The sequence below is a fragment of the Drosophila innubila genome (assembly GCF_004354385.1).
Source record: "Drosophila innubila isolate TH190305 chromosome 2R unlocalized genomic scaffold, UK_Dinn_1.0 1_C_2R, whole genome shotgun sequence".
Lineage (NCBI taxonomy): Eukaryota > Metazoa > Arthropoda > Insecta > Diptera > Drosophilidae > Drosophila > Drosophila innubila.
The window spans coordinates 16,157,281-16,181,822 of NW_022995374.1; the positions used below are offsets into that span (position 1 = coordinate 16,157,281).

At 33.2% G+C, this 24,542-nt stretch overlaps 2 protein-coding genes, 1 long non-coding RNA gene and 2 other non-coding genes across 7 annotated transcripts in view; 3 read left to right on the top strand and 2 right to left on the bottom strand.

Moving 5' to 3' along the window:
• LOC117783296 (ecdysone receptor) overlaps positions 1-24,542 on the top strand; it is an 83,850-nt gene that overhangs the window by 7,634 nt on the left and 51,674 nt on the right. The window lies entirely within an intron of this gene.
• On the top strand, positions 9,203-9,275 carry Trnak-cuu. Its single transcript has one exon. It is a non-coding gene; the product is annotated as a tRNA-Lys (tRNA).
• On the bottom strand, positions 9,720-9,792 carry Trnar-acg. Its single transcript has one exon. It is a non-coding gene; the product is annotated as a tRNA-Arg (tRNA).
• On the top strand, positions 14,928-15,231 carry LOC117783299. 2 transcript variants are annotated; one of them, XR_004617362.1, is made up of 2 exons: positions 14,928-15,025; positions 15,082-15,231. It is a non-coding gene; the product is annotated as an uncharacterized LOC117783299 (long non-coding RNA). The 2 variants fall into 2 exon arrangements; XR_004617361.1 differs by having other exon boundaries at positions 14,961-15,025; positions 15,076-15,228.
• Positions 15,220-16,437, bottom strand: LOC117783298. Of its 2 annotated transcripts, XM_034620647.1 has the most exons (3): positions 16,317-16,437; positions 15,476-16,141; positions 15,220-15,417 (listed from the first exon to the last, which is right to left on the bottom strand). In XM_034620647.1, the coding sequence occupies exons 1-3, from the start codon at positions 16,420-16,422 to the stop codon at positions 15,407-15,409; spliced, it is 783 nt and encodes a 260-aa protein (XP_034476538.1). In that variant the 5' UTR covers positions 16,423-16,437; the 3' UTR covers positions 15,220-15,406. The 2 variants fall into 2 exon arrangements, with proteins under 2 accessions (XP_034476538.1, XP_034476539.1); XM_034620648.1 differs by lacking the exon at positions 16,317-16,437 and having other exon boundaries at positions 15,476-16,191.

Sequence of the window (24,542 nt, forward strand, 5' to 3'; positions counted from 1 at the left end):
AAAACAAAATTCTTTAATATTTTTTTCTTTTTGCTTACAGGTAAGTTGACTTTCTTGGAGTTCTCTTATACCTAGTTTATATTTAAAAGGTAAGCATGAACAAACGAGTATACTCGTATTCTCGTATTCAGGAGACAGTTACCGTATAGGTAACGTTGTTTAACTGTTAATTGCATAAGAGTAAACCGAATACCGAGAGTTGCCTCAGATTTCAAGAAGCAACTCAAATTAGCATAAGGTTGCTGCAGGCGCTTTCCAGAGAAACCCAATCGAAATGTGCTTCCTCTTGCTCCTGAATTGATGGCATCGATTGAGCAATGGACTGCAATTAGGTGCGTACCAAAAATGTCTAGACGGACCAAACCCAAGGCAGAAGAATCAGAACCCAGAACCCAGAAACAGACCCTAAGTAGAAGGCGCAGCCTGAGCTTAATCTGTGCAGGACACGCAAATGTTTTTTTTATTCCTTTTTTTTTTTTTTGTTTGGCAAAAGTTACTTAAAGTTTTCAAGGTTTCCAGCTATGAATTTTAATTTCAATCATGTGCCTGAAACATGATAACCGTTTGCTTATATTTCTTTCTCACTCACACACTCTCTATTTGCAACTCTTTCTGTCTGTCTGGCTATAAAAAAAAAAAGAAAACGTCAGAAGAAGGATTGAATGTAGGTAGAACTGGTTTTATGGCTTGCATTTCCTGATCTTTGCCTTAGAATTTGTTGTTTGACCAAAAAACCAATCTCCCGTCTCGAAATTTGTCGCTGCGGTTGTTCTTCTTCTTCTTGTTGTTGTTATTGTCTGGCTTTGCTTTTCAAGGTCTACCCGACAGTCTTCGACAGCAGCTGCCTTTCTTTATTTTTTTCTTTCAATATTCTTCTTAGCAGGTACACTTGTCTGCCCATTGTCCAGGCTCACAAAACTTGATCATCATCATAATGATCATTGCGGCTGACTTAGTGTGTCAAATGGTTGGCATTGGGGTTGTTGTTCACAGAAAAAAACAAACTTGAGCCTCAGAGAGAGACCATTGTTTATGCCATCGGCACATGTTTGCGATTCTCTCCTCAACTTTTTTTCGCTCTTGTAAATAAGAGTTTCGGTATATGGCTTGACCTTGATCTTGAAAACATATATAAAATTCAGTTATACATAGATATATATACATATGTATGGTTGTGTGGGGAGAAATTCGTGCAGAATGCGTGCAAAACAAGTCCGAGGGTATTGCAATACAGGGTGTCCATAGTTCTTATAGCAATGAAACGGAGAAAGTTGACCGAGAGAGAGAGAAAAAGATAAGGTTTTAAGACTTTGAAGTCTCACAATATTAACTGTCGAATATCAAGTAATGTCTTTTTAATCAATTTTTGACCTCATAATTAATTCTGCAATTAAATTCAAGAAGGTAAAATTTTTGCATCACATGCTATTTTATTTTCCGTACCGTTGCCTTTACATATTTTTCAAAATTTCGAAACGTCAAAACTTTGTCAAATCTTGACCGATTTTGATAAGGAATGTCTTTTTTATAATTGTTTGATCTCTAAATTTATTCTGCATCAAAATATATTATTTTCAAAAATTAAATATTTTTTCAAATAACCCTAAGTAAATCACCCTGTTAACCCAGTGCGCTTGTAACCCAATTAACTTGCAACTGCATAAAAACAACGACAACAAGAACAACATTGACGACTCGAAAAGCTGGAAAAAATTGAAAAGTTACCCCGCGCAAGTTGAAGGGTTAAATAAAAAAAAAAAACAGCAAAAATTTAAAACCCCCGGAGCGAAAACGAAGGCACAAAGTGTTACCTAATATGCCAATCTCTCGATGTGTGCGAGTGTGTAAGTGTGTGTCGAATACGTGGAAGCATAAATAGGCCAAATGCCATTAGCACACACAACACAACACAACACAACACAACAGAAGCTTACGTTGTGGCGGGTTTCGCTTTCCTGTTTGCCATTCATTTAAGAATCGAGTATATAAGAGAAGTATGTATGCTATGTATATAGTATATAGAATAAGTGCAACGCTTGTTTGTGTTGCCTCGTGACGTGCAGAGAACCCGCACAATTAATTCCCTGCAAAAGCAAAAGCTAAAAAAAAAATAAGGAACGAAAACAAAAAAAACCAAAACCTTCCCAAATGTTGTGCAGAGTTTGAGTTTCAAGTTTGTCCTTGAAATTCATGTGAATTTTTGAATAACAGCAACATTTCAACATGATTATGATGTTCCATATTGATGTTGTTGTTGTTCTGGTTTGTTATTCAGCTCCAAAAATATGCGATAGGTAACGCCTACTCCCTATTTTGGGGTAAATACATAGATAGCAACGAGTAGAACGAGGCTTTAGCCCAAAAACGTGAGCTACGTGCTACAAATGTAATCTCGTTGTATAGACTCGCCTTACCACAATATTTTTGTTGTTCTTGTTGTTTTTCCTAGTTGTTGTAGGGATTTATGCGACAGTTCAATTTGCATTTGGGTTACATTTGTCCTAAGCCTGATTGTGTCCCCCCCGAGATGACATTTTGTAAACGCAACGGGCTCAAAATTGTGTCCATTTGATTGGCACTTTTGCAGGCATTTGATAGGCATTAATAGAAGGCAAAAACTTTCTATTTAAATTTGTTTCAAGGATCTAATTTTGCAGTTATTTAGACGAAGGTTGATGAAAATGGAAACGATTTGCAGCTTTTAGCTGATTAAATTCAAATAAGAGACAATAAATTGTCAAAATACGCTTAATAAAAGTTTATTGTCTGTGAGCTTAAAGATATTATGACAATAAAAGCTGATGGAATTGAACTGACATTCATCTTATTTAAAAGTTGTTATTATTAAAGACTTAATCATATTAAGACTATAGTTTTTAAGCATCTCAAGTTATTTGCATTACTTACATTATACAAGTTCTTTTCCATGATCCAAAAGCCCGAAAAGTTTGTATCTGATAGGTTTCGATACACTTAGCCAAAAATACATACAATAATGTACAAAATCATGGTAAATTGGAATAAAATTTTGACTATAAATAAATAGTCTGAACTTTTTCAAAACTCTACCGATTTTTAAGCGCAATGTAATTTTGATCATGATTAATTAATTTATTTTGTAATCAAATTTAATAATTTTGGTTAAAAATGTATTTCTTTAGATCTTGATTTTATAATGTGGTTGAGCTCGTGAAAGGGTATCTCGCAGTCAACTGTAGCATTAAAACTTCTTTCTCTCTCTCTCTCTCTCTCTCTCTCTCTCTCTGTCTCTCTGTCTCTCTCTCCCTACTGAATCCTTTCACGTCTCTGCTTCTCTCACTGATTGCAAATTTGTCGCTATTAGATTTAAATGTATGTGTTTTTTTTTATCGCACATATGCTTGTTTATTTATTTATTTGTTATCGTTCATCTTGTTGTTGTTGTACTTATTTCAGTTGCGCTTTCTCTGTTTGCTTTGTATTTTTGTTCTGTGCAATTGTTGTTGCTGTTGCTGTTGGTATATATGAATGTACATGCATACATATATCTTTTTGCACTTGGCCTTGAATTAATACAGCGAACTTTGGCTTTTTATATGGCGCACAAGTTTATCGTACATCTCTGTAAAAAGATAATTAATTTCATGGCAGCGATGCGATAATTACCGAGCGCATTTCAATTTCAGCTTCTTGCATTTTGTCAACTTTCATTTCATCAATAACAGACAGAGATAGACGGTCCGAAGGCAAGAAAGAGAGCGAGGGAATGCGGGAGAGAGAGACATATACAATCGCACACAGTAAAACACGCGCGATAATTTCCAAAATGTGCCAACAACAAAGCAACCGTTTTCAAGGTCACGCACACAGCTTCACAGCAGTTGCACTGACACATACACACATACACACACACACGCACACACCCTCACACTCGCAGAGAAGCTCACTCGGAACGTTAAAATAAAAACAGACGCTGATGATAATATTTTGCTTTCTTTTCTTTTTTTGTACATGAAATTCGCGTGGGGTATATGGAACTATAAGGGGGAGTTGGGCGGTTTCATAGGTCACTTATTAGTAACAACAAATGCGAAAAAAGTATCGAAATATTAGTTCAAAATTTTTGTACTGATGTGAAAATGAATTCTTATAAATAGTACATCAAAATATAACGTATGATAGTAAAATATTATCTGGAAACTATCGTTATCTTTTTCAAAATAATTAAAATTTACTGAAATACTTAATACAATAATTTTTATATTAATAAAATATTTTATTTATTTTATATTTTTTATCACATGTTTATGTCAACTGCAGTGCATTTGTTAGTCGTCTTGTAACGTTTTATTTGCTGTGTTCAATGCTGTTGCCAATTTTTTTTCTTATTTTATATGTATGTTATTTTGATAAGAATTTTTGCACAGTTTTTGTTGACGTTTTTATGACTTTTGTTTTTTAACATTAAAAGTTTCTAGAATATTCTAACATTTTATTTTGGACGTTGAAATGTTCAAAAAGTGCATAAAAAGAGAAAATTAAATAAATATATTAAATTAACCGCAACTTGCGTTGATTGCAATTTCAAGTGCTTTTTTTTCTCTTTTTTAAAAATGTATATAAACATATACATTCTGTTATTTATGTGCTTCGTATTTATTGCTCATTCTGTATCGCACACACAAACACACACAGTCATGACATGATATTTATTATTATTAAATTAGGTCAGAGACCCATTAACACATATATATATGTATATATAATATAAATTTCGGAGGGCTCCGATACAAACATTGTCTCGGGGCATTTCATTTCATCAGCAATCGCTACACGTGCTCATGTATTTGTGTATCTGTATCTTGTAGCTGTTAGTGTATCTGTATCTGTATCTGCAGCTTGTATCTGTCTGTGTATCGCACAATTGTCTGACTGTATGTCATTCAGTCTCGCTGCGCGTCATCAAAAATGGCCGCCCAGTCGAACAACGAAATCAAAAAGAAAAAATTCACGAGTTGAAATGCGAAACACTAAAAATAAAATAAGCATTTTTGTTGTTTCGCTCTTTGATTTACTTTTAGCAGCTCAACTAATTGCTGTCTATTTAGTTGCGGATATTTATCAATGAATGTTGTAGCTTCACCATTAATAACTCAAATGTTTCAACCTATCAATGAGCTCATCTTACAGCAACAAATGACATACCTATTGACTGGGTCATTCAAGGAAAAGATAGAGAGGAAGAAATGTATATGTGTCTTGCTATTAATAGTTGTAGTTTTGTAAGTTTGTTGTAGTTAAATATATTGCCTACTTTTAGCTGTTTTCTATTGTGAATGATTAACAATAAATATACTTTCAAGTTACTTTTGGTTTCACATTATTAGAAAGAAGTTAAAAAACAATGTGTTTGGTTTAGTTTTAGATCCGTATAAAGTAGCTTTTATTCAAAAAAAAATATTAAAAAGCTGTTTAGTTATTATTGAATAATTTAGTATTAATTAATTTTATTATAATTGATAAATAACTTACAAACTATTCTTAATGTGTATTTAGTACTGTAATTTATTTTTAATTTATATTTAAATATTTTTAACGTCCTTGGCTTCGATAACATTATGAAAGAGCTAGGTATAAACTTTTGTTTGTTCGACATTCTTTTCATAGTTTAACCTTCAGCTTCTTATCAGATTTTTTGATGTATTGTTTTACCACGAAATAATCTTATTCTGCATTTAGTTATTCTTTCTCTGTTCTAGCCTTACTCTCTTAATTTTTCCATTGTTCCCTTTGCTCATTTGACTTGATTATAACAAATATCTAAAATCTAGTACATATTACAATGTGTTTAGGGGTAATGTCTGATAACTGTGAGTCAACAATTAAAATGATTTACTATACAAGTCAATGCAATTAGAAAGCGTGCAAATCGCTTCGTAATGCAATATGACTAATAATTGTAAAAATATATATTTCAACTAGAACCCCAGTAAACACGAGGTCTATAGATATTGCAGAACAAATACGTATACAGATAGATAGATGCACATACGTATATATACATTCGTACATACACATACTTAAACTTGGTAAACAATCATTATGTACACTCTCGCTTTCAAATTGAAATGCTATGAATTGAACAGCTCGAAACGTCGACGCTTATCTCAACAAATGCCGCAGTCGAGTGCAACGAATATATACGCGAATGTATTCATGAATACATACTAGTTTGTGGGGAAAAAAATAAAAAATATATATAGAGTAGATATAGTAAAAGTTTTAGCAGCTGAACACAAACAGAAAATTGGCAAAACAAAGGCCATTAATTAAAAGTAATCTAAGAAATGATAGGCCAAAGAGGAGGTGGGTGCTTTGCAGGGTACTGCAAATATATGTGTGTTTTTCTACTACTCAATATTTGATTGATGTTTTACGTCAATTTCTTTATGTTTAGGCAGGTATGCTGATGATTAATGTCTAATTAATGCGAGGCAATGTACTCGAAAAGTGTTTCGAGCTCAAATAAAACGTATAAACATGACACATAATAGAGGAATAGAAAAACCTGGATTATCATTAGCTATTCTCATAATACAATTTTACTTTCTTGTGAGCGAAAGAATTCCATAGCGTTCAGCTTGGGCTCATTAAAAAAACAGAATTAAAATATTCCTTAAAATTATAAATACATACAATATTTTAGTATATTATATTCAAATCAATCAAATATAAATCCTTTAAGATCCCCACAAAATCTTAAATCTTTTAAGTTAAATAATTCTGGAATAAATACAAATTTGAGTGCATTGCAAACACAATTTCGGGGAAACAATGAACCTAACGACGCAGTAAATTCTGTTAATATGTACCTGAAATTTGCACACAAAAAAAAAACAAACAATTAAAAAAGAAAGTAAAAAGAGAAATACAAACAACAAGCAACCGAAAAATAAAACAAAATGTATAAAAAGCAAACTGCATGTGTACCTAACATATGTGCTTACACAGACACAGATGCAGATACTTTTACACACATCCATGTACAGATACAGATACGTTTGTTCGAAAAATGAACAAAGCATTTCAAATCACGGCAAATATACAAATAAGTGTCAGAACAAAGGCAGAGCAAAAAAAATAATGATAATATATGAAAATAACAACCGAAATGAATAATAGAGAGCTTCAGAAAACCGAAAAATATATGTACACATATAACAAATCAACGTGCATATAAACATAGATATATTAATGAAGCAATTCACAGCTAATGGAATCAAGTGGGTTAAAAATATCGAAAATATTCTTAATTACTTTGTCAAACGATATATATAAGTTTAAATATGTTGTATGCTATATTATTCCTTAAATATTTTCGTATTAATTATTTGAACAATTTAATAATTCAAGTAATTCTTACAAAGTTTATGCTCTTTCTAAAGTAATTAAATTAAATTTATGTTTTGTACTTGCATTCGTTATCAAAACTCTATTAATAAATCAAGTATTAAATACTTTTTCTTATTTTCTTTACTGTTTGCTAACTTGAGATTTGACTTATCAAATTTGTTATAAATTTGATGTAATTTCTTTTAAATTGTTCTAAGTCTAATGACTCTTTTATCGTCATGTCATAATGCCAATTCAAGCAAAAGTTTTCACAAAAGTAATCCCCAATATTTGTGAGCATTTTAGCTTAGCCTAAAGCGTGTTACGCTTCACGCAACTCACATTAATTGCCTCGATTAGGAATGTGCGTCGCAGACAACGCGGCGTATGCGTCATATACGCGTCATACGCACCGTGTACATATACACGCAGAATACACACATAGCTGTCTGCATAAAATTTCGCACTTGCCAAACTTTTGTCACCACAATAACTTGTTGTTTTTGTATTTATTGATGTTGCTTTTGTTGTTCGTTGTGTATTGTGTGCGTAAAAAGTGCGTGGCGCCGGCTTCGCTTTATCGCAACTGAAACTCAATGAACCGTCGCAGACAGAAATAAAAAATACACAAAAAAAACATAACAAAACTATAATTATAGTATATAGACGCACCGAAGCTTATACACTCTTAAGAATGTTGGACTAAAAAGTTTACTTGCAAATAGTGATAAGATAATGAGAAAAATATTACTAGAACACTTGATAAAAATGTAAAAATATATTATTAAACATAAATAAAATTAGTTAAGTGAATTCACTGCTCCATTTAAAAATATTCAATAACATGAAATGATTAAAATTATTTAGACATTAATGAATTTTATATTTTAGAGAAATTTCATCTATCGTAAAAATTAAATTTTATATGAATGAGTAAAAGAGATGGGGGTACCAAAAAAAAAAAAAACATTCGCATTAAACACAACTCGACAATGTTTATATAAATACCCTATGGAAAAGAGCATTAAAATAATAAACTAAATCAAGAGCAGCAACAAACACACACATAGCACAAAGAGCGAAAGAAAGCGGCGAATAAAATTCGCCATAAATAGTTGGCATTATTGTTGTTGTTGTTGTAGCTGCAGTCGACGTTGCCGCTAGCAGAGCTGAGAAAAAAGGGGTACACATGAAAACTATTGCGGTGGGTCAGGGTGAAATGAAATAGAAATCTATGAATAGTGTGGTTATAGTTGTTTGTGTGTGAATGTGTAAGCGAACAAACAACTGAGCGAATGAATGAATGAAATGCACAAGTAAATTATAAACCAGACTGAAACTGATTAAAGCACATAGTGTAATTAAAATGCAACTACAATGTAATAACGTCTGTCTAAGTGGGGTAAGTGGGGTGTGTGTTTGCTGGAACGTAATCACATGCACTTGCTGATAAGTTCACAATGGGGTCATTTCGCTAATCAAGCACACGACAATAACGCACATCGACTCAGGTAATCAGTAAACATCAAATCAATTGTTCAACTACTAATTAGTTTGACCTAAATTTCAATAGGAAAGCTAAAGAAAAATCATAGAAAATATCAACAATATAAATAAGCCGAAACTAAATTACGTATACGCAACGTTGGCCTCAATGAGGCATAGGGCATTTCCATGATTGTGTGGCGTAGGCGTTATTATTTATGTTTATTTATATTTGTTTATCTATTTGTCTTTTGATGTTACTAAAATTTTATAACGTTGTTTGTGTGATTTGTAAATAATTCTTGGCATGCCTACAAATTGTGTGTTGGACAGAACGCCTCCAAGTGCCCGGCTAGCTCAGTCGGTAGAGCATGAGACTCTTAATCTCAGGGTCGTGGGTTCGAGCCCCACGTTGGGCGGAAATTAAATTTTTTGTCTTATTTTTTTTTTTTTTTTTAAGTATTATTTTGACGGTGTTTATAGTTCCTCGGTTAATATAATCTTGATATTCCTATAAAATTGAGTATTATTGAAAGGTTTTCTAATCAGGTCTATGAATGTACATTTTCTTTTTTAGGGTTATTTAATTACTTTCTTTTAGTTTATTTTTAAAAATGCTTTTATTTTAATTTTATACAAATCAATTTATTTATAAATAAAAAATAAGTATTATATTGATTATTTAATGAATTTAATAGTTTTGAAATCTCTAAGCATTATGGAAATTAACGATATTGAATACTTAAGAAGCGTATATATTTGGAATGAATATATTAAAATATGTAGTGTAAATAAATAATAGAGATTTGTGTCATCTACATCTATGTCTAAAAAATTCTTCAAAAATTTAAAAATAAAACTTACGATCCTGCCAGGAGTCGAACCTGGAATCTTCTGATCCGTAGTCAGACGCGTTATCCATTGCGCCACAGGACCGATTAATTACTTAGCAGAAACTAGATAACAATTAACAAAGACCTTACATTTTCATCTAAGCTACAAAAATCAAACAAGAATTTTGTAAAATTTTGCACGTAACAAAAGCAAAATTAAATAAAAAGTATGAATAAATAAAATGTGGTAGACTGGCAAAGCAAGAGAATTGCAAAAATGTGCGCAAACAGAACAAGAAAACAGAAAAAAAATGAAATATTAATAAACACAGCAACAAAGCAACAAAATTGACAACGACACGTTTTTGCGCTTCAGCGAACAACAACAACAAGAAAAGAGCGACGGAGACTTTGGGCCGACTGCAAGGCGTTGGCGGGGTGTGTGCGAGCGGGGGGCGTGACGGCTTGCAATGTGGGCGTCAAAGCGAAGGCGCGCGGCAGCAGACAGCCCGTCAACAGTAACAACAGGAGAACAATGGCAAAAATAGCAACAACAAAAATGAAATTTGCCGAAAAGAAAAATAAAACAAAACAAAACAAAATGAAATAAAAAGAAACAGTAAAACCAAAATGGCCGGCGGGCTGCAATATTTTGAGAGTTTCGGGTGTTTTACGAGCATACAGTACATACATATAGCAAATGTTCGTCTGGCACAGAAATAGACAGAGAAAACGAGTGAGTGGAAGAAAGATAGATAGAGAGTGAGCTTTGGGCAACATTTAAATGAAATTAGAATGAGAGTCATGAACATTTTTTTTTTGACGGGCTGCATTCACTTGATATCTGTCGACAGTTGAATATCTCAATCTGTATACAGTATATTTTCGCTTTCGCATGACACAGATACAACAAATCACACACAGATATACAAACAGACAGACAGATACCAAAGCCCAGACTGAGAGGGGGCTAAGAAAGCAAGAAAAGTCGTCTGTCTGCTGTCGTCATATTGCCTCTAGCCCTGACCCTAATTTTTGGGTAAACAAACATTTCGTTCTGTTCAATTTTTTTTTTTTTTTTTTTGTACCTATCTCACTTTTGTTCTGCCATTGCGACACCGACACCAAAAACGACACAGATTTTCAACTTTGCGAAGCATATCTTTTAAGCCCTTATCTACCTAATCGCTCGGAATTCTATGGTTGTCCATTTGATCAGCCCGATCTGTTTTCACTGTGAATGAACTGGGTTGCGGTTGTGTCTGCGGTTTGTGTGCTTGTATTGTTTAGAATCTGAATCGGAATCTCTGGTGAAATAAGGTGTCAACGCTCGACAGTCAACCAGATTTTTTTCTTCTCTTTTTCGCTTTTTTTGTGGCTAAATACTCAAACTAGCACATTGACCCATTAATACAAATTTTGCTTCATTTATACTCTATGCCCAACTAGAGTTGATGGGTTGTGTGAAAAATAATGTAAGAAAAAATTTATAAATTTAGGATGATTATCTATTTGAAATAAATTCAAAAATTTTGAATAAAAAAAAATAAACTTGGGATTAACAGCTTTGGTCTTGTCTTATGTCTATATAATTTTATATTCTCTGCGTCTAGCATTTAGAAAGTAGCTAAAAATTCAGATTTAAATATCTCAACATTAATATATATTATTTTTTAGGGAATTTACTAGTCACTTTAATTAATGCAAATGCAATTGTGTGTCTATTTTATACTCTGTATTGTTTCTAAGCAACTTTCGGTTTCTTTTTGTTGTCGATGGCATAATTTAATTATTCTTGTATTATGACTTTTTCCATTTCTATGCCAAAATTTGGGTTCAATGTGCAGCGCATTTTATGTATTTCATTTTAATTTAATTTTACTTTTATTTGTCATGTGACGCATGTGAAACTGACAGCTGTTTAGATATTCCATGGAATTTAGCAATGCGATGTTATTGAACTGCAATTCAGTTGAGCTTCTGAATCCGTATCTGCGTATCTATATATTGGTATCTCTGAAATTCGCATTTGAACCTCTCAAATTGTTGATTGAATTTTTATGATGCCGTTTGTCAATGCTGATTTATTATCTCAATTCGTATGGAGAGCGTCACAAATTGTAAATTTTTGATTGAAAATTGAAAACTGGTTGGCAACAGAACTTGATTATTTTTCTGCTCTCTCTGGTTGCTCTGCATTTGCACAAGTGTGAAGTGGACTCTCCCTAACACACCTAATCATTAAATAAATATTTTATTGTCTCTTCTGTGTGCGATGAGCTACACAACAATAAACGTTCTCAAAGGTTTTTGGTTGTTAGCTTAAGTTGCAGAATCGTATACAAAGCACTGCTTTATACAAAATTTTAATAAATGTAAAAATAATAATATTAAAACTAGATTAAATATACTGTATTAAAGCGAGATGAATATATATTACATTTTTATTTTAAGCAAACATTAAATTTTAATAAAAATACTTCTTAAAATGTTATTAAATAATCGATTTTATTAATTAATTAGTAGTCATATAGCTTTCAAATGAGGCATTCAGTAGTCTAAAATTTGTATACTGATTTTGTTTTGTATTATCTCAAATTATAACTTAATTTGAATAATATAACAGCATCAATGAACCTTATATTTAAAAATCCGATAGTATTTACGATATTGAAATAGTAATTTTCCAGTTTCCGTTTTTTTTTCAAAGGAAAGCATCTCACTTTTATGCTTCTTTCATTGCCATCTACAGTCTAGACTCTAGACTATCGTTTTCAAGCATTGCTATGCTTTCTTCTATGAATAATATGATTATAAACAATTTCTATTGTATTCAGAGAAAGAGACTGGAATAGTTCCCTCTTTCTTTCATTGTTATTATTCAATTTGGCGCTTTGTAAACATTTTAATAGCTAATTCCATTTGTTGTGCTTATTATTTGGCCTGGTTCCTGGTTTATTTTGCAGCTAAGCAAACGGATAGCAAAAGAATTTCAACAAATACAAACAAAACAAATATCTGCATAAATGAGGCCATTATCTCAAGGTCGTTTTCAATTACTTTCGGTTAGGTTTCGCTTCGCCTTTGTATACATTATAACTGTTGTCATTGTATTTGTTGTTACTCGCACTTTATTGAGGCGCCCACATGCTTTCGATTTTGCTTTCGTTTTTTGTTGCTATTGCGAATTTTTTTGTTTTTCTATTATTTTTTGCAAATAACCTTGATAAACTATTTTTATCAGTCAGACAAAAATGGGGCCAATGGCAACGCCGGCCTGTTGCCCATTTGTTTGGGGTTAGTGTGCCAATTAACGATTAGATTTCTCTGTTCTCTGCTCTGTTTTTGCTCTACGTACTGTTCTCAGCTGGAGTGCGAAGTGTGCTGTTTATGTAGGTTATTGGAATGGAACCAAACAAATTTTGAGATGATTCTGTTGGAAGCGGTAAACAAATTATCTATGCAAATCATATGCAAATGTTGGACAAAATGTGCAAAATGCGCAATAAAATTGTGTAAAAAATGTTTTAACCAAATGTGGGTAGTGTTAGGGTGGTTCTTTATGTAGTCCAGAGTTTGTTTATCTATAAATAATATAAATTTTGCATGCAATTGATATTTGCATAGTGTCTGAAAAATAAACAATGCAAGAGACTGCGTCATGTCTGCCATAGTTTTATGTAAGTGCATTTCTCTACAGAAAGAGTGATGCAGAGGTAAGAGTAGGGTTGTCAACAGTGTCAATAATGTCGCATAACAATTAAAACACTTGGTAATTGTGGAGGATGCGGGCAATCGAATGACGTTGTACAAGTTGTTAGCCCTGACCCAGTAATTGTATGTTGAATTAACTGTAGGATAGCTTAAGAGAACAAAGAAATACGTGCTATAATTGGCAAATATATAAATATTAGCTAAGGTTGAGGTAAGGCAGAAACGGTACGGATGAGGTAACTACAAGTATTTAAGAGCAAAATTATATGGAACTCTGTCTCTCTCGGAAGGAAATGATTTAATAAATTTACAAAGTAGATGAGTAAATAGACAATACGAAAGGATTAACAACATGAGCTCAAATATGAAATATATTTAATTTTAAAAAGAGAACAATACTAAAAATAACAAGTATACGTTAGTGTTGTGAATTGAGTAATCAGAGTCCACAAAGAATCCGCATAAAATCTACATAGAATCTTTATTAAGGGGAGACAGGCTGTATTTGACATTACAAAGGTTTCTCTTACATTTATACGCATTTCAATAAGAATCCAAGAATATAATAAGAGAAATAAACTTTTTTAAATAAACGAAGAAATTCAACAAGTTCGCATTGAAATATTGATAAATATAATTTTTTTATTTTTATTTATTTGTATTTACTTATGAAGATAGGAACTCAAGAATTGTTCTGGCTCGAAATAAGCTTGTTATAGAGTTTATTACTTAATGTCTACAGACCTCATTAGACTGACTTGCCACAAAATCAGCGCTAGTCGTGAGGCCCAAAAAAAATGCCAACTGTCGTACAGTAAATACAATGGAAGTGCATTTAAATGGCAATAAATCTAAATTAACAGTGACAATAAAAAAGTTTCAAAAATATAAAATAAAACCGCTTTCCAGACGGGCAAATGACCCAAAAAAATAACGACAATAACACAACAATAAAAATAAAAAATAATACAAAATAAATTGAAAATAAAATGAAAATAAAATAAAATCAAAATAAATAAAAAAGTGAAATACAGTTGAAAGCGCAGTTTGCGCTCACAAATACCAATACAAATACAAAACAAAACATGGCGACTGTCAATATGTGCAAATTAAATGCAAAAAGAGCGTAACAGGAGATGAAACAGAATGGGAAAGAGAGAGAAAGTTGCAGAGTGAGAGAGTAAGAGGGGGACGCAGCTAGCTGTTAACCTTGAGCCGGCGACTGATTACAAAATTGCACCGATAACTGCCAGTGACCCCAACACCCAATGAATGGGCGAACGCAGAAAGCAAGAGCAGAATTGAAGTGGCAGAGAAAGAGAGAAAGCAAGAGGGAAAGAGACAGACAGAGAGAACGACAAAAAACTGCGACTCCGACTCTGCCTGTTGATAAGACAGCGTCATTAACATTGTCATCGTTTCCTCGCCGACAGATGTTGACACTTTTTCTTGCATAGAATATTTTTTGATTAAATTTGAGATTTTTAAATATTTTCAGATATACTTTTACCTATGAAATTTCCGCCAATTTTAGAATTTGAAGTTTTTCAAAATACAACAAAATATATTTCTTAGTTAATTCTTTATTATTTCACAAATATGAAGTTAAAGAACAACACAAGGTAATTCAATATTTATGTAAAAATTGTACAAATTTATAATTCCCAACCAGTTACAGCGCCATCAGTGTGAAGAGTTCCAAAGAAGTTCGTTACATTAAAAAAAAAATTTTCAGTTTGTTTTAAAACATGTTTATATTTGATTGCAATTTAAAGGAGAACATTGCAGCAATTTAAAGTACATAAATACATATATATTTGATCCTTAATCTACCTATTGTTTATTTCATAGCTTCAAAGTAAATCCTGACTTTCTATAGCAAATCTGCCAATTCACATGATAAAGAATGTGAAATACTGTCCAATATATATTTGTGGATTAATTTTTATGGAAACATCGCAAAAGAACGATTTGTTTGACAACAGATATATCGCTACCCGCCATTAGATCATACCTAAAAGTTTTATACAAATAAACTGAAAATTGTTTATAAATAAATGCTTAGTAAATACCCTGTAATTTGGCCAATTGCTCCGTAGTCATAACAATCGGCTGAATATGCTCCGAATCGCCGTTGAGTACCAATTTTGGATCAGCTATAGGGCCCATATAGCATTTACGCATCTTCAGATATTGTACCCAGACATTGAAGGATTTATCCGTTTTCATAATATCCTGCCCACCAGCTGAACGTAGATTAACATCGATATCGATAAGTCCCTCGTTGAGAAATACCTGACGTGTCAAATGGATGTGACGATTGGTAATATATATATTCGATGGCTGTTGATCCTGGACACGTTGGGCCAGTCCCTGGATCTGTTGATCCTGCAGCACTGTGCGCATAAAATTCTCACTAATGAGATGAAGATTACAATCCCGTAAATCTCGCATCGATTGCTCCAAACCACAATTCTTTTCACGCAATGCATGAAGCTGTGTATCCAATTTCATTTTATCCTGTTCATAGAGTTTCAATGTCTTTTCCCATTCATCGTTGAGGACACGCATATCCGAGCTACGCTCCTTAAATGCAATTTTTGCACTCAGGTAACGTTCCGATAACTCGGTAAACTTAGATAATGCATAGATGCATGCAAAGATCCAAAAGAAGTGCAAGTAAACATCAATTGAACTTGTTTTACAGCTCACCGAGAAAGGTTCCTGCAGTTCCTTATCTAACGTATTATTATCCATATCCATATCCATATCCATCATTGTTGTTGTTTATTTGTATAATATGTAGATAGAGTTGTATTAATGTTGACAGTATTGTTTATAATAATATAATGTATGTGGTTATCAATTAAAAGCCTGCTGCGATTTTATTTGGCTTTTCGTTTTCCTACTTACCAAATTTAGTTTCGTTTTGTACCCCAATTATATGGTAATAATGGAAAACCAGCCAAATAACAAGAGCCAAAACAAAACATACTAACCAATTTGCAATGCCCCGCATCTCAGCGAGAAACTGTAAAGATATAAACAAAACAATATAAAAGACAAGCGAAAATTTTGTGCTTTGTTGAAAGTTTATATAAGTAAATATTTTTTGGAATTTTGTACAGTATTGGGAGAGCAAAGCTTACTCAATAATGATGATGAAAAAACAACAATTGAATGGGGTAATAAGATCTAATATGAAAAATATTGCGGTATTAAAGAATATAATCAATTTAATTGAGATTTGTTAATCTGTTTGAAGAGAAAAGAACTATAATATTCTGTTTCGTGAAACAAGATCATACTTTGTGTTGTAAATATTCCAAATAAGAAAGAAGGTTTGTTTGCAAAAAACTAATCGATTTATTCTTTAAAGAAAAGAAACTGTCAAAGTCTAAAATCTGTGACTCAAGTATAGATAAGTTCCATGAAAGAGTTTAATAAATAAAATACTTAGCCACTGATATTATATCTTAATTACGACCCAATATAATTTTTTATTTTTTTCTCTGATATTGTCAGACAAATACTAATTAATAACTTGTCTTTGTTATTTTGACTTTTTTTTTTGTAAATTTTGACATTATATTCAATATTGCAGACAGGGCTCAAAGTTCTTCCCTCCTTAGCTTTGACCTTCTGGCAGCGTTCTAAAAAAACAAGTCATGCTTGACTTGTGAATACCCTGTAGGCCTTTAAAGAAATATTTATAAAGTTATAAGAAAAAAGAAATAACGCACTTATAAAGAATAATTTACAGATCGATAACATATTTATCAATTTTTAAATAAATTGCAATTTTTGTAAACCCTTTTAGCGATGTAAAATTTGTTTCCATTAATTTTAAATAGTTAACTCAATTGAATATACATTTTTGGTTTTACATACCCTTGCTGTATAGTCTACAGGGTATTTAATTCATAAAATTACAACGTTGGCGACATGTCCCGACCCAATTAGAGTTCCACTGTTATGCAAAATCCAGACTATTATAAACATTTATTAGGATAAATTTGTTGTGTCGCGCGTGTTAATCAGAAATTGTGATAACTCATAAGCCAGACATCCCCTCCCCCACCCCTAAAGTAGGTGGTTGGATTTTTGGTTAGAGGAGGTGAAATTTGTTTAATTATTGGTTTTTTCTGTTTGTTGTGGCTTAATAATTGCATTTTATTTTTATTATGTGTTTTAGACAGATTTGCGAGTTTTTTTCTTGACTGCGAATAAAGTGGGTGTTCCTTTGAGTGGGTGTGTATATGTGTGTGTGTGGTTTTTCCATCACTTTGTTGATTTAATTAGGTAAAACTTTGCGGCGTACAAAACGCCAAAATGAGTAACAACCGCAGCGACAAGTCGTTCATTGAACTGGCGGCAACTAAATAAGTATGAATCTGGGTGTGAGCATGAATATGAATATATGTGAGTGTTGGGATGAGTGTGAGGGCAAAGGCGACATTTGCGACCTCTGTTGAAATGGTTCACAGACGGTAGACAAGTCAAGTCGTAAGTAAAATACGAATAAGTATTTACATATTCACATATTAACTCAAATGATTCATTTGTTTTATTGCGCAAATATTCGTCGTGTGCATATAAAAAATGCTTAATGTTTTTTGGAAAGATTGAAGCAGGTGCAAATGACGCGATTATTTAAATAAGAAGGTTATATTTACACTTAACTTCTTATGTGTGTTTTTAAAACAACACTGTCGATAATTGCAAAATCTTTACTAAAGATTCTTGACAAAATTGTGGATATGGGAACAAAATGTTTATTTATTGCTCGATCCTATAATATAATCGATATTTCCAAATATTGTATCATAATTCCAGTATTCCGCTGATTAAAAAACTCAAATAATCAAATAATTTCCAAAATTTAATGCACAACTTAAATGTACAACTTTTAATCAAGTTAATTAATTAATTTTAAACTTGAAGGCTTGTAAATAAATTATTTGAATGCATAAATAAATGCAGTATTTAAACAAATTTATAGTCGGCTCTTCGACAGCTGATTAAATATGTGCAATTTAAAAATAAATTGCACCACTTGGTGGTGCAATAAGGGTCAGAGGTGGATTGAGTTGGGTTGAATTGTTGGTTAAACGACGTAGATTGTGTGTGACAAGTGCAGTCAAGTGCGTGGCTATTTCAGTTGTCCTTGCCCCCAAGGGGGCATCCAGGCATGTTGCATGCAACGAGAAATGTGGACAAGCCACGCCCACTTAAGGCCACAGACAGTCCAGTGCGACATTATTTTGATCCATGCTGCAAAGAACCTTGAGCCTTAAGCTCTATGTGGAGGCGCTGGCGCGTGTTAGGGACTTGGTTTTGGTCCTCGTCCTGATTCTGATCCTGTAATCTGATGCCACAATGCAATAATGGCAAAGTGAGAACTTCATTGAAAGAATGTGTAAACAAAACTGTTCACTATTTTGCAATGTAAACTAAAAAAGGAATCTGCTTGTGGCCGTGTAGCACTGCAACAGGTGGCTGCAACGTGTGGCACGTGTGCTCTGCTATCGATAACAGCTTAGCGGGTAGCGTGTACGACGTCCCAAACAAAGCTCTGTTTAATATGCAATCATTGATTCTCAGTATAAAGTTGTCAGTTTCCATTACAATCTGACAGCATTGAGGCGTCGACACTTAGTTATTCTCGTAGTTGTTAATTTTATACCCTGTACATGAGCTAGAGTGTTGGGGTATTTCAAACAGAATGACTTCTATATTTTTAAGAAAATGTTTTGGTATACTAGTATATCATGATTAATACTGAACAAGTTTCCGCGAGTTTATTATATTTGATGACTTGCAATTACTTGCAATTACTTGTATCTACTTAAAGTATTTACTAAAGTTACATACGCATAGTAATGGTAATGACTTTTGTTTGTTATTTATCATTTAATAATTAGGAAATCTTTTAATTACTTAAGTTTTTTAAAACGTACTTCTTTAAGTATGTTAAGTTATTTACACAACCAACAAAAAAGTTAGATTTGTTACACATATTTACAGCATATCTAACAGTCCATCAACGTAGGCCAAACATTTGCACATTGTTGATATCAATCTGTCAATATTCTTTCACTCTTTTTCTAACTGAAATTGTCACATTGAATGAAAGAATGTCACGCAAGGTGGCATTAACATTAAATAACAATAACAATAACAATAGTAATAATAATAATAATATGTATGCAGCATGTACAATACTATTGCATATGAATATAAATCTATATCATGATGGGGACTGCGCTGACAAGGGGGGTTGGGGGATGGGCTTAAGAAATCGCACGGCATCATATAAATTATATTAATAAAATTCCAGACAGACTAAATATCAGTCAGACAGTATTTGTAAAGCATTCAAGCCGCACGTCTGGCCAAACAGCGAGTACAAATACAGATACAAATACAAAAAGTATCTTTGTATATGTACATATACTAAAACTAATGCAATTCGTATGAAAGCGGTGTCTACCAGGCGTGCTGTGTGTATTTTGCTATTTTTTAGGGGGGCTTTTAATTTTCAATATAATTTTATGACTTTAAAGTTCTCACGAATACCCTTAATATGTATAATTAAACTATGCCTTCTGCGCTAGGAATATCTATTTTATATAGATTGATAAAAAGCTTTAAAAAAACGAATAAGAATTATTAAAAAATTATTACATATTATTTAATTATTATATTCTATTTAAGTGATCCCCATTGTACTGCGGCACTGCTCAGAGCATAGCGAAGAGTTCTCTATATAATACTAAACTATGTAGTAGATTTTTTTATATTTTATTTATTTATTTTTCTTTTTTTTTGTGGACAGCTCGTCATGTGTCGCCTCGTTGAGTGTCGCAATTTTCAATTTGAATTTGCATTTTGCATTTAACTTTATGTGTCGCCGTTGACATGAGAAACGTGCACAAATAATAAAGTTATCAGACGGGTCTGAATTATAATGCATAAAAAACTACTAGCAGACGTCAAGTACTCTACATAAAGGGAAGTATTTTTTTGCTACAGACTCCAAAGAGAAAAGTCTTCCTACTAGAGTCAAACGATTACGAATGTCGCATAAGTCACATAAAAAAGAAAAATAGAGTGGAAAAATTGGGGAGAGTGTACAGTTGGCTGGAAAATCATTTAATCAAATTTGTCAAACTTTAATAACCTCTGGAATTTTTTATTCGAAATTTCCACACATTTTCCAGCTGTTATTATCATTTTATATGCAAATAGGGAGGGTTAGCAGGGAGAAATGTATGGAAATATATGCGTTAAATATGGTCAAGGTTTTTCTTTACAACTGGAAAACAAAAAAAAAAAACGAAAAAATATGTACGAGAACGGAAAAAGTGTTAAACTGTTTAACAAGTTGAGAATTGTTGTTAATTTTTTGCTTGAACTAACAATCATTTCGTATATATCAAATCCGGTATCTGGCACGGTCAACTTGACTTATATTTAAGGTTGGCTTATTAAAGTAAATGAAACTAATTATTTGAATTTTGTTTTTGTATCTTTACAGGTGAGTTGCGATATGCAGTTGATGTTACTGTAGGTAAATATAATAGATATAAGAAATATATCGATAGGTAAGTCTATAGCTTGATCGAAACTCAACCAACCAGTCTAAAGCGACCCTGCACTTGAAGATGCAACAAGGCAGCAATAAATATATACATATGAAAATAAATTGCTCTGATAAAAAGCAATTGAAATGTCAATATGCAATAAAGAAAATAACAAAAAATAAATAATACGATAAAAAAATACAAAAGGAGCATAGACTGAAGCAAACGAGAAGTGAAAAATGCACGCACATAAAAATTGAAATTGAAATTGAAAAAAAAAAATGTTGAAATGACAAACAGAGTTTCTAAGCTGACGGTCAATTGTTAGTGACCCTACTTCCTGTGCCCCCTGCTTACAATTTCTCCCTCACTTTCTTATTTTCTAGACTTGGGACAGTTTTCAAATATTTCACTGATAAGCGAAAATGCATTTCAAGTTGTCAGTGGCAATGACAAAGTCGAAATTATCGTTAATGGTGTGGTAATATTTCAGATATGAAATGAAATCTATGCTAATGGTTTAGAATGGGGGATTGTTTCAAGTGCTTTTGCTCAAAGTCAAAGAAGCACTTTAAAATTTAAAATCGAATTCTTGGAGTCTATTTAACACAATCTATCTGTGAACGAATATTGATAAAAATAACAATTACATAATAAATATGATTTGAAAAATGATTTGAAATCTTTTCAAATAAATTAATTACATAAAATGGTATAATTAGATGATTATATTATAATAAAGATTAAGAAAAATAATAGTTTTTAGAAATATTAGTTTTTATTTTTTTAAGGGAAATTAGCGGTTAAATAATGATAAAAATAAATTAAAAATAATTAATTAAAAAGTTTTTAAATCTATGTCAACTGATCAAATTTCATTAATCTCAATATTTGATAACTTGACAGTAATTTGATCGATAAAACGTAATGTTATCGATTTATCTACCCACTGAGCTAATCTCAAGTGACAACCCTTGCCTTATAAGTATAATAAATAGTTCCGCAGACATTGTCAACTCTGTTTGGACAATTGCATGTGACTAGTTCTCCCATTCATATTATAGTAAGCACAAAATTGTTGTTGTGGTTGCTTGTGTTGCCCACAATCAGCCGCAGTCCACTCTTCCCCACATGCTCTCCACCCTCTTCTGCACACTCTGCTCCCCGCCCCCTGCCTCCCTCTTTGACCGCTGCCTGCCTCAACTGCAAATGCCGCGCGCCACTGAACGACATTAAACCTGACTTTGTCATCATGTCTCTCCCTCACTCACTCTCCCTCCGATTGTCTGTCTCGCTTGCGCTTCTGCTCGCTCTCTCACTGTTGCTGCTCCCTCACTGTTGCTGCTCCCCTTTCTGTGTGTGTGTGTCAAAACTGAAACCGAACAAGGCAAACCGGGCAAAGAAAATACAACAACAAATGATTATGATTATTATGTGCATGGGTTATGCATTTATGAGAGTGTTAGAGCGACAGCGACAGCAGCAGAGTGAAGAGAGAGAGAGAGAGAGAGAGCTTTCAAACGGGCGCCTATGTTCAAGTTCTATGGATAAATCAGCAACAAGAACAACGTCGACGACAACAACGACAAAATGACGCCAACAGCTGCAGCGACGCATGCAGCGCCGTTGACTGCACAGTCGGTCTCTCGTTCAGTAGATTTGTGTGTCTTCGCATAAATTTTGCATCGTTGTATGACACGGCATGTAGACAAGTTTTTTTTCTTGTTGCTGTTGTTGTAGTTGTTGTTATACACTAGGCATAGATACAGGCTACCAGATACACGATGTTGTTTGAGTGTATGTGTACTCATATGTACAGTGGCTCACAGCTTATATGACTCACTATATATTAAGCTATGTTTAATTTAGATAAAATTTGTATTAAAAATAAAATAAAAATATTTTGCTTATGCTTAAATAGTAATTTTAAAATTATATTTATATTTGCTTTCTTCTAAATTTTAGAATCTAATAGATAAATTCATTTATAATTTGTAGTATTTTAGAGTAGTGGGTCAAATAAGCTGGGAGCCACTGTATATGTCAGTATCTATGAGCCGACGGCGACTGTGGCTGCTGCTTTATTGTATGTAATTTGCTGTGTTATTTTCTTTTTCTTTTTTTGCTATTTGCCGGCAGCGAACTACCCCAACAAATGGCAGCCATGACATGCACATGATGGACCCCCTCACACGTTCTGCTAAGCATGCATATACACAGCCACACACACACAAACACACAAAGCAGTCACCCACTCACACACATCCACAGACTGTTGCACTCACACCCAAACTGCTCCAGTGTACTACTGAACGTTTGGCAGTCGGCCAAAGCAGTGGAGTCACACTCACACACATACACACAGACACAGACGTAGCAGAGAGCGAAAGAGAGTGGGTGACTATGAGAGAGAGAGAGCCCCCCCCTCTCCCTCACCATGGGCAGCAAACTACTTTACTCAGCTGTCATTGTTGATATTTTGTATTTTCATCTTGAACTTTTGTGGTTCAATGTGTCTAGCCAACCCCAAAAGCTGCCAAATGCCAAATTCACCACACACACTCAAATGCTAGAGCTGCAAAGCTGCAACGCTGTCTCTCTCTCTCTCTCGCTCTATTGCTCTCTTACTATCTAGCATTGCCTATTGCCCTTGCCTATTGCCGGCTTTTTTCTATGCGTATGCGTAGACGACGCTTTCGCTCTCGCTCTCTGCAGTGCTGCCGCTGCCGCTGTCGCAGTCGCTGCTTGCAGCGCTCTATTGCATTCTACACTTGAACTTGCCCAGCGTTAACTCAACACACACTCACACACACATACAGCAAGCAAACACAGATAAGCTCATATATATACAGACTGTCTACAATTATCTGCAGGGCTTCACACCACACCCCTCTCTACACTATCTACATATATGTATGTATGTCAGCATATATTTGTGTTTGTCTGTTTGTATGCGCTCTGCGCTTGCTTTTTAACCACATTGTATTTGAAATGTGCAATTTCATACGTCGCCGTCTGTTGCGTTACGTAGAATACTTTAGTTGAATTTGTTATTGTTGTTTGGGTTTTGTTGTTGTTGTTGTTGTTGCTGTTGTTACTGTTGTAGATCTTTGCCTTTCATCAATTACGTCTTAGCACGTCTTGTCAGTGTGATTGTAGTTGTAAATACATTTGTATCTATGTCTCATACTTTGCTTACTTCAAGGCAAACATTTCAGTTATCGATACGTTACTATTTTTGTTGTATTTGAAATTAGTTCAATTTGTATTTAATATACACTATGAAGGATATAGCGCTTAAGTGGGAAAGTTATACAATCTGCACTTAAGTGTATTTGTAGTAATTACTTTGTAGTTGTGCTCGATCAAATAGTCTCAGCTACGTTGTATGAAAATATCAGCTTCCTGGGTCTTACGGTTTGGTATAGTAGAACAGTTTATTGACAAGAAAGCAGATCCAAGAGGCTTAAATTCAAATATAACTCAATAAGAGTAGATAATGACAAAAACATTTTCTAAAAGATTTCTTGAATATTTTTGGGCAAATGATTAT